Source organism: Ctenopharyngodon idella, chromosome 21, assembly GCF_019924925.1.
Source record: "Ctenopharyngodon idella isolate HZGC_01 chromosome 21, HZGC01, whole genome shotgun sequence".
Classification (NCBI taxonomy): domain Eukaryota; kingdom Metazoa; phylum Chordata; class Actinopteri; order Cypriniformes; family Xenocyprididae; genus Ctenopharyngodon; species Ctenopharyngodon idella.
In genome coordinates, this window is record NC_067240.1 from 8,450,329 (window position 1) to 8,462,065 (window position 11,737).

Consider the following 11,737-nt stretch of genomic DNA (forward strand, 5'->3'; position numbering starts at 1 on the left):
GCTGTAGTAAAGGGTGAGCAGGGAGGCTGTGATTTGATTTACTGAAGGGCCACAAAAAGTCTTCGGCTTATGTATTAGATCCAAAACATTAAGAAATGTCATTGCAGTGTGTGCTGCGTGCTTTAATGAAGTCCTTGGTGGGTGGACCTCAGCCTCTGGTTTGCTGATTACATACATTTATCTTCATGTGGCCCTGAGGTGAAGCAGGATGTTTCAGCTGTACGTGAGAAACCACACAACCTCACGGTACCTAACAGGTCCCTCACTTCCTTATCCTCACGTTCACATCAGCTGGCCCATTGTGCTGGCTGAGTATGTACATTTCAAAGCGGGCTTACAAACGATAAAAAATAGCATAGGCTACAAACTAAACGATTCTAACTAAATTCCTCTGATAAAATATCGTTTGTATAAATGCAGTCGTGTTTTGTTGTATAAACATTAGATGTCATATTATTGTAAAACAATATTATGCAAGATTATCTTAAAAAACTAACTGCATAAAAGTTAAAAAGTTAAAAGTCCTCACATATCACTTTTTAAGCCTATATATATATATGTGTGTGTGTGTGTGTGTGTGTGTATATATATATAGGCCTATATGTGTGTGTGTATAGGCCTATATATATGGTACATAAATCAAAACCGCACTCATTTAAATAAATAATTTTAAATGTTTTTTTTTTTTTTTTTTTTTTTTGTTGCTATTTTATTTATTTATCTACTTATCATGCGCTGGCTAATGCCTTGACTTTTATTGTTGTAACTATGACAAATGACAGTATGACAGTATGATGAAGAGGTTACCTCCCCAGATGTTGTAGACGTAGTGAGGAAAACATCATGTTTAATGTAACCACGAAAACCAATCAGGAGTGCCTCTCTTTCTCTCACAGCGCGTGTCACTGTCACTGTGAAAGCGCGCGCACTTGTCTGTGTCCACCACACAACTCCACTGAGCGTTGAGGGAAGCTGCAACTCGCCTTTTCCTCGACCAAACACGTTCAGAGTAGTCTGTAAGTGTACTTTGTCAGGGTGAGGAAAACGTTTGGAATGATTTGATTTGTATCCCTCTTACGGACATTCAGCAGTTTTGCGGTTGGACCTTCAGAAGCGATAAGATGTCAGCGGAGAAACTTACAACTCAGGTGCGTGGCGGAAACGCGCTTGTACACAGCCAAAGTGAGTAACGGAACGAAAGTGTTTTTACCATGTAAACAGTTTATACATGTATTTGTTTACTAATAATGTTTGAGATTAGTAGAACTGAAAGTATTGACTTTGGATTTAGATTAAGTGACTTTGTCAGTTTTGGAGACAAAGTGACACCTGTATTATCTCGCTCTTTTTAAACTATGTATTCGTTATTTTTGATAACATGTCACGTATTTTGATAATAACGTTACGTTTTCCTCATTTTTTTTCCTACTTTTTATTTTACAATGTGAGAATAGTAGTTCTCAAGACAAGGAGTGACAGTAGTCTACTTTTGCAATTCGTTATCACAACTTAAAATTCAACATTAGAATAACTAATAATATGTTCTTTCAACATAAAACAACTTAAAACAGTAAGTGTAGGTGTTGCCTTAATTTTAAGTTTAATCAACTTGGATTTTTGAGTTATCGCACCAAAAAAACACAAAATTTTAAGTTGTGATAACTAATTGCAACAGTCATTTTTTTACAGTGTACAATGTGACAAGTTAATGTGCTAAAAACTACTTTTAATAGCATTTTTTTCCTATTTTCTTTTATCTTTTACAAGTATTATGCCATGTGTACACGTTTTATGACCTCATACTATGAGCCTATTTAATTTTTTTTTTTTTAATCGTTTGTCGCACCTCGTGGCCATAAAAGCTGATTAAAGGGACAAAAAAATTGAACACCTTACCTTTTAAATTATAATTAATACGATTTCTTAATGATTTTAAGTAAGAATTTAAAGCTAAAATGTTAAAAAAAAAAAAAAAAAAAAGTCCATGTCGTTTGCCAGCTACCTATCTACATATTTATGGAATGATTTACAGAAAAGTGATGTAATTTACAAGCTGTGAAAGACATATCTTCTCTAACAGTGGGCAGGTTTAAAATAACTACTAAAATTAGAGATCTGTTAATGACAGCATCATTTCCTCTCACGCCAAACACGCTCGCTGAGCATCTGTTACAGTACTGAATACTGTACAATATTTCCACATTTCCACCCCTTTTTTAAATAAAGACGTGCATGACGTGACGCATGAGGGACCTGGTACATTCTTTTCAGTCCAGACATCATGTGCTTAATATTATGATACTTCATAACAGTTCAACAAGTTTTGGAAAGTACCTTGTCTTAATGCACAGGAAGCATTTTGTAGAACAGTGCTTGCTGAGGTAAAAGTTGTTAAAACGCAGCGTGATTCTAGACCTGTGCATTGGAAACAGTTTGTCATTTTTTTCACTTGAGAGAGTCAACAGCCATACCTCAGTCACACTGTGCTATAAAAAGCAAACCACAACACTAAACCCCAGAAAGATTGACTGTGACTTTAATCATAGCATTTTTGTGCCTTATCAAACAGAGCTAAAAGATAAGAAATCTCTAAAAAAAATAAAAGATAATGTGGTCTACCTTGGAAGGAATGCTGCTGTTACTCAATTCTTTCTAGATAGGCCTACACAAAACCACAATAAAGAAACCAAAAGAGTCAAAGGATAGCCAGAATGATTTAATTACACATAAAGACAGAATTTTTTACACGAACATACTGTATTTGAACAATTCAGACTGAGCATTATCAAATACTAAAGAAGTAGAGCTGAAACTTATACTATCGTTTAAAAGTTTGGGGTAAGTAAGATTTTTTTTAAACAAATGAATAGTTTTATTCAGCAAGGATGTGTTAAATTGATCAAAAGTGACTGTAAAGACAATTATAATGTTAAAATCTATTTCAAATAAATGCTGTTCTTTCATCAAAGGAATTCTATACATCCTGGAACAAAATATATCACTGTTTCCACAAAAAATATTAAGCATGCCGCACAACTGTTTCAACATTGATAATAATAAGAAATGTTTCTTCAGCAGCAAATCAGCATATTAGAATGATTTCTGAAGGATCATGTGACACTGAATACTGGAGCAATGATGCTGAAAATTCAGCTTTGCCATCACAGGAATATATTACGTATTAAAATAGAAATTACTGTATTTTTAATCAAATAAATGCAACCTGGGTACGCTGTAAAAAAAAATATTTTCACAATTTAACACATTTTTTCTTTTGTCAAATCAACTTCAATAATTAATGTGGTTCAGATAACATAATATTTTGAGTTTCTGTTGATTAAACCAATCGCCTTCATTGTATTAACTCAAATTTTTAATTTCAATGAACTCAAAATTTTACGGCAACCAGGGAAACTTACTTTTTTAAGTTAAACCAACAATTCTTTTTTACATTGTGAGCATAAGAGGCTTATTTCAAAAACAGTTAAAAAATCTTACCGACCCCAAACCTTTGAATGTACATTTGATTATGATACAAAAGAAATTACTACCAATAATTACCATTTATTCGTTTAATAAAGGGGAAACTGATGCATTTCTAGTAGAAAGTCCATGTAACATGAAAGCAGAATCACATGAATGGGTACAAAAGAATACTTGTTCACGATTCTAAGCCAATAATAGCAAAGGCATTGCAAAGTTCAACTGTATACATCCTAGAAACTAATGGAGGAAGTGCTGACCGGGTCTTGTGATAAATAGAAGGCATGCACAAATATTTCATTCGTACTTGTGGAGTCTTTCTTAAAATAAAAGCTTATTGTTGGATTTGGTCTGTCTTCTTTTGATGGAGACCTCCTGTTTGAGAGATGGATTGCTTTTGTGACCCAGAGATGTTGATCTTTTATTGTGCAATGTGATTGTTCTTTCTACAGGGTAAGAAGTCCCATTGAAGGTCTACCGGAGCTGCTTCATGCAATTTAGCATCTGTTTCCTTTAAGACTTTCAATGAAATGCTGAAGTGAGCTGGACCTAAGGGACAGGCTGGGGAACGGGTAAATCAAGATTTATGGAGGGGTGTCTCTATTGACCCTGCAGTTACCACAGTTACCCCCAAAGTGGCTTAGCAGCTGATACCAGGTTCTTCCTATCCCCTCTTTCCCTTCAAAAAGAGAGTTATTTGGTTAGAGCAATGGTCGGATTGGCTCGTCCTCACACCTACTGCAGGAGCCATTGAGTGGCAGAGTCCCACTGAGCAATTATCTGGAGCACAACTATGTGTGTCCCTGAGGATGTCCTTTCATATTGGTTGATGGAACCATGTCTTCTCTCGTCTACATTGTTCTTGAGCTGCTGATTGCGGTTTTGGCCGTGGCAGGGAACGTTCTGGTGTGCTGGGCCGTCTGCCTCAACAGCAATCTCCAGAGCATCACCAATTTCTTTGTGGTATCACTGGCTGTGGCGGACATCGCAGTGGGACTCCTGGCCATTCCGTTTGCCGTCACCATCAGCACGGGCTTTTGCAGCCATTTTCATGGATGCCTCTTCATCGCCTGCTTTGTGCTGGTCCTCACGCAGAGCTCCATCTTCAGTTTGTTGGCCATTGCTGTGGATCGCTACATTGCCATCAAGATCCCATTGAGGTGAGTGAATGGTTGTGTTGTGAATTTCAGGAGTTAAAGGCAAACTTTTAGTAAGAACAAGATTACTGATCACATGGTTGCTTGAAAGAACAGATTACAGAGTCGCCCCATAGCAAGAACATAGACAAAGTTTCCTCTTTCACATTACCAGTACATTCATAATTGGTTATTATTAATGGTAAAAACTGATCAAAACTTGTATTAAAGACAAAACGGAATTGTTTGGCCAAATAATGGCAAATGGGGGCAGGGTTATTATAGTAACAAAAACTAAAACTGAAACTAACACCATTTAAAAAAAAAATCATTACTTGAAATAAAATAAGCGTTATAATTAACAAACTAAAAAAATAAATATAAATAAATTAAACAAAGTAGTAGGTAACATTTCTCATTTTAATTTAGTTTGACATCATGTACTACAATAACTAAAACTAAAATAAGAATTAATAAAGAAAAGATAGACATTTAAAAACATTAAAAAAAAAAAAAAAAAAAAAAAATGATATTGATGGAAATTATGGAAGCTTTTTTCCGCTACTAAATAAAAGATAAAACCTCACAATTCTCACTTTTTTACATGTTTACATGTCGCAATTCTGACTTCTTTTCTCAGAATTGCGAGATATAAACTCACAATTGCGGGATATAAACTCGCAGTTGCTAGAAATAAACTCACAATTGCAGGATATAAACTCGCAATTGCTAGAAATAAAGTTAGAATTACTTATTTTCTCAGAATTGTGAGATATAAACTCGCAATTGTGAGTTATAAAGTCCAATTCTGAGGAAAAAAAGACTTTTTTCTAAGAATTGCGCGTTAATATCTCACAATTCTGACTTCATAACTCGCAATTGCATGTAATAAAGTCAGAATTGCGAGATATAAACTAGCAATTCTGAGAAAAAAAGACAGAATTGTGAAATAAAAAAACGCAATTACCTTATTTATTTTTTATTCAGTGGCGGAAACAAGCTTCCATACGAAAGATATTAAAAAAAAAAAAAAAACCCAATTAAATTACTAAAAAATTTAACTAAAATTTAAATGAAAACTGAAAATATAAATATTCAAAATATAAATACAAACTATAATAGTGTCTCAATGATACTAAATTGGATAGGGATACAGTCCTTTTTTTTTTATATACTGGTTTGGAATGCAGACATACACACAACCCAATATAAATATATATTGTACACTCAAAAATGAAAAGTCTGTCATTATTTACGGTCACGCATGGCATGGGGCATAAAATATATTGAAAAATGTCTATTCAAAATATCTTGTTTTGCATTCCACAGAGGAAAAATGGTTCATACAGGTTTAGAATGATATGGGAGGCATTGTGTGTTTGTGTGAGTGTTTACATGTATATTTAATAAAACGTGTTTGCAGATGTGTAATCTTATGTAATCTTTATTTATGTGTGTTTTGCAAATGTTTTGATATGAGGTTAAAGGCTCCTAGACTGAGTGACTCTCTCTGCTTTTCTCCTGATAAATGACTTGATAATGGGCACAACATGCACTGTAATTCCCTCAGATACATGTAATTTCCCCTGTAATCACTCTTTACCTGCCTGCAATGATTTTTGCAGTAAATAGGAGTCATGCAGCTTTACGCTGTTGACAAATGTTTCAAGAATAGTTCATTTCAGTGGAGCCAAATCAATAATCAATACTTAATCTGGCACCATGTTGTAACATAGTGACATACAAAGGAGGAGCAAACAAGTCACACCCCACAGGAAGTAGAATTGGAATTTAATTTGAAAAACTTTTAAACAGCTTCAAATATTCAAAGACAAATGTTGCTTGTTTTTTTGAAAATCAGTTCAGTTTTGTTCTTTTTTACACTCAAATTCGAATTGAAATTCTGCTACCTCCGTTTAAATTATGGAATTCATTTGTAATTCAAAAGCCATTCTCAATTCAATTCTAATGGCACACAACCCTGGTTGCTAGATGCTTTTTTTAACAGGCCCAAGTCTCTAGATATGACTCAGGTCCCTCCTTCAGTATAAGCCTAGGGGATTTTCAGCCGTTTTATTGTCCGTTAGGTGTAAATCATAGGTCTGATCCTTTACAAAAATAATAGCACACGTCTGCTCCACAAGCCACATGATTTGTGGTATCATTCATTGTATGTAGCACAAACAGTGAGGGAGTTTAATGAGGTTAAGGGTTTCTCGGAAGAAATAGTGTATATACACACTTTAATTAGTGATTAAAGTATGTATCATAAAGAGTTATACTTATCCTAGTATTTTTTTTTACTACTAATTATATCTTGGTCCAATGATATAAACTTAATTTACTAAAGATGTGAAAGTGTCTGGTATTAAACCTGGGACATTTTGCGCTCCAGTTGAACATCGTAATTATTATTCTTAAACCCTCTGGCCCAGCAGTTCTCAGCAGCACTTTTCGGAAGCTGAAAGGTGTGGGACTTTACCACCTGCCTGCATACAGGGTGTGATGCACATTTCTGCTCATGGTGTAGATTGAGCTGCCCAAAGCGTTGTAAGAGAACAGCAGTGACAGCAAAAGCCCGGGCAAGTGTTGATTACATAAGGTCTGCCGGCTTCCAGTCTCTGTGGGTGTGTGAATGAGGTACCAGTAGTACTGGAGCCCAGTAAGTCCTCTGGGTTTAATGAAACAGCCACTGTTGTTCTCTATGGGCCTGATATAAGCCCAAGGATTTTTGGAACAATTGACATTTGACCACCGTTTCCAACTGTTGCCCTTGGCAAAGGAAACATATAGCAGGGCTGTCTGTGTGACGGGATGTTTGAAATGCGTAGCGGCGGTGGGTTTTGCACAGCTGTATTCCAAACTGTTTGTAAACTGATGCTTGTACGGTTGCTGATATTCTTTGTATAATTTATTTTAGTATCTGGTTTTTCAACCAGGGGTCTGCGGGGTCTCAATATAGTAGCATTCTTAATAAAACCACAAGAGTAACCCCTGACGCGATGTATGACGCAGGATGTAGGAGTTAGTTATTATAGTTAATAAAGTTTTAAATATGGATTTTTTTTTTTTTTTTTTTTACAAAAACCCATTGCTTCACTTCAGAAGGCCTTTATTAACCCCCCAGAGCTGTGTGGAGTACTTTTACGATGGATCAATGCACTTTTAATCCGGCCCTCCATTCACTACCATTATTAAGCTTGGAAAAGCCAGGGTATTTTTTATTTTTGGTTGAACTAACCCTTTAAATCAGTGGTTAATGAGTAGTTTGTTTGTTTGTTTGTTTAGTATTGTTATTTAATATATAAGGTTGATAATTGGATTTTGCCACCTCTCAAAGTAATAATCTTTTGCAGTTGAAACCCCCTGGTTTAATTTAACATTTTAAGTCTTGTTGTTTTCTAATTATATCACGGAAAAGATCAAGTTTTCAGCCTCATTGAAAGTTGTACAAAAACAAAGCCTGTAAGTATTATTTTAAGACTAGGCACAATACAGGTGAAATATATGCTTCTTATTTGCACATATCCTGGTATTTTCCACTTTGGCAGCAATTACCAGGACTTAACACCTAAACAATAGACATTTCCCAGGAGCAAAGTCAGTGCATGCTTGTGTGGATTTGGGAAAAAAAATGCCATACCCTTTTCAAGCCCTGACAGTGAACAATACACAACAATACAGCCCACTTCAGGATGGACTTCAGGAAACATCAACATATTGTTTGATGCAGATTGTAATATATGACCTAATTTGGCATGCTTATCACCATAGTGCTTCATAGCATGCTTCCTTCCAAAATTGCTGTTTCATGTCTGTTTTTGTTTTGTTTCGCTAAGGTACAACAGCCTTGTCACAGGCCAAAGAGCCAAAGGCATCATTGCGGTATGCTGGATACTTTCAGTGGTCATCGGCTTGACCCCCATGCTGGGCTGGAACAGTGGCATCGCCGCAGAAACCAACAGCTCCTGTCCTCAAGGTATGACGGAGTGCTTGTTCGAGAAGGTCGTCACCATGGGTTACATGGTTTACTTTAACTTTTTCGGCTGCGTCTTGATTCCGCTATTTGCTATGCTGGCCATCTACGCGCGGATCTTCATGGCTGCCCGTCGCCAGCTCAGACAGATGGAGCAGAAGCTAGTGCACATGCATGGACACACCCACGGGGAAGGATCCTCATCCCGGTCCACACTACAAAGGGAGGTCCACGCCGCCAAATCCTTGGCTATCATTGTGGGCCTCTTCGCTATTTGTTGGCTCCCATTGCACATCATTAACTGCTTCACATTGTTCTGCCCTCAGTGTGATCGACCTCAGGACTGGGTCATGTACCTGGCCATCATGCTTTCGCATGCTAATTCAGTAGTGAACCCGTTTATATACGCCTACCGAATACGTGACTTCAGGCACACCTTCCGAAGGATCATCCGTCAGCACTTCCTGTGGCATGAAAACAGACTGGCCATTGGTAACAGCAATGGAGGGATGGCTGCTTCTTCTGCTGCAGTCAGTGTGATTGACACTTCTTGTACGATGTCCAATGGCTTTGTGCTGGATCCCAATCCCATTCGCAGCATGATTTCTTGCGATGAATTTACAAAGCAAATGCCAGCAAAAATCAGGCCAAAAACGGAATTCCAAGACTTAGGATACAGTTTAAATGGAGCTTTAAATGGAGCCAGTTCAACACAGATTTTTTCATTACATACCAGGGAGGAAGTTCCCTCCATCAGAGACCATGTAGAAATCATGACGGTAAAAGACTGCAATGCTATTACTAATGTGCATGTCAGATGTCTGGTGCCCATAAGGACAAGCAACTCATCTGATCTTGCAGAAGTGTCATGACACACACTTCCATTACACAACAAGAGTAAAATACCCAGATGAGGCTAGTTTCGTTCTTCACGAAGCAATTACTGATCTGAGCTGTTGTGCAAGTGAGGGTCACTTCATTTACAGTACTATCCAGGCCAGGGTCAGGAAAGATAAAGCTATGAGAGGATCACATAGCTCCTGTGGGAACCCTCACTGCACAAATTCCAGGAATTTTTACTTGTCTTTGCAGTCAAACACCCCTGATGGTGTTTCCAGATTTTCTGACCTCATAAAGAACTAGTTTGCTGACATTGTAGAGCATTTTCAAAGCGATTTTAAGGAGCTTTATTGTTGTTCCCAGCCAAAGTGGGAGAGGCCTAATGGATTAAATCAATATTCTGGATAAACCTGTTATAACCGTGCCATAAAAGACATTGATGTGTGGCACATTTTAAGGAAGTATCATATTTCTGTGCTTATTTAAGTAGGAGTATGTCCAAACTGAAAACATGTACCATCAGTACACTTTCCAGAACCTCTGTAGTGCTTTAAAACATAGGGCTGCACGATTTCGGGAAACAAATCTAATTGCAGTTTTTCTGATTTAAAAATTGTGATTGCAATTTAAAATGTGATTTGAAAAAAGCTCCAGGTTTGCTGTGTGTGCTTGTTTGTAGGGCTGCACAATTTGTCCAGAAATGTTTTGATTATATATTAATATGACTATAAAATAATTTATCATTATTATTACTTAAATTAAAAAATAAGAAATTTTACTATTATAATATTTCACTGTAAAATAAAAAAAAAAATCAAGTATTTAAGAAAAATGTTGTAATAATAATTCCAAATGCACGTTATTTTTTACTGTGAACCGAACCACTCTGAGACACTGAAAACACCACATCATGAGCTGTTAGCTTGTAAAAGAACACAGCGCCGCTCTTCACTCTGAAACATGCAGCACACATTTGTCAAATAAAGGTCCAGTGTGTAATATTTAGGAGGATCTATTGACAGAAATGCAATATAATATACATAACTATGTTTTTAGTGGTGTATGAAGACTTTACATAATGAACCGTTATGTTTTTATTACCTTAGAATTAGGGCTGCACAAATAATCGCGATTAAACCGCATGCGATTTGGCAAAGGCTGGGAATTATTTTATGCGCAGCTTGTCAGAGCTGTACGGCTCAGTGATCAGTAGTAAATGCTTCTCCATCTGAAAGCCAGAGGGCGCTCTTGCGCAGAAACTCCAAATATGCCCTGCCGCAGAAGATAACACACGTCATTCCATGAAATCACTATGGGCATCATACTATCCAATAAACAGAAGATTGAAATGCTTTGATTGATTAAACATGACTAATAAACTGCCTTATTCTGTGTAAGAAGCCACATCATCTCACAGAAGGATGCTCAACTGTCGTTATGAATTGAATTTGGAGTAAAAACTGAATGTTACTAAATGTTGTCTTTTGTTGGACAAGATGTTAATAAATGCTTCTCATGTCTGGAAAGATTATAAGCACATTATAAGCGACTCAAACTCGCAGTGCTTTCAGATGGATTAGCATTTGGAGCCATACTTCATTGACAAGCTGCGCATAAAAAAAATAATCGCAGCCTTTGCGATTTCATAATCGCACTAAGCTAAATCGCTTAAGCGCAATTTCGATGTTTTCGCATGTTTCTTTTTCTTTTTTTTAAGTTATATTTATGGGCTTTTTGTGCCTTTACTCAGACAGGACAGTAGAGAGCCGACAGGAAAGCATTGGGCAGAGAGAGGGGGCAGGATCGGCAAAGGGCCTCGAGACAGGAATTGAACTCGGGTCGTTGTGAATGCATTTGCGCCATCTGTCGGCACACTAACCACTAGGCTATCGGCGCCGATTGCCACCATGTTTCTACAGTAGCCCTAAACGGACAAACTGCTCTACAGAGTGCGTTTGCTTGACTGTCTACTCTCTGTTGTCTCAGATGACGACATCTTTGTCCTGTGTTGGCCACCGTAGGTTCTCTATGTGTTTCGAAAGGGAGGTATCAGTGGTGGACTGAGCCGTTGGTTGCAGTTTGCAACCTCACCACTAGATGCCGCTAAAATTTACATACTGAAACTTTAAATCGCAGCCTTTGCGATTTAATAATCGCACTAAGCGATATTGTGATTTCTGTTTAATTTCGGTTAATTGCGCAGCCCTATTAAAACATGACCAAACTGAATTATACTGTACTGATTGTAAGCATGTGTTAATATTTAAGGAAATGTACTAAATAAAACAAAGCTATAACCAAA

General features: G+C 37.0%; 1 protein-coding gene across 2 annotated transcripts; it reads left to right on the forward strand.

The window, feature by feature from the left end:
- The first annotated feature begins 875 nt into the window (after positions 1-875).
- On the forward strand, positions 876-11,737 carry LOC127503406 (adenosine receptor A2b-like). Of its 2 annotated transcripts, none has more exons than XM_051877129.1 (3): positions 876-1,148; positions 3,936-4,643; positions 8,459-11,737. In XM_051877129.1, the coding sequence occupies exons 2-3, from the start codon at positions 4,321-4,323 to the stop codon at positions 9,465-9,467; spliced, it is 1,332 nt and encodes a 443-aa protein (XP_051733089.1). In that variant the 5' UTR covers positions 876-1,148; positions 3,936-4,320; the 3' UTR covers positions 9,468-11,737. The 2 variants fall into 2 exon arrangements, with proteins under 2 accessions (XP_051733089.1, XP_051733088.1); XM_051877128.1 differs by having other exon boundaries at positions 877-1,182.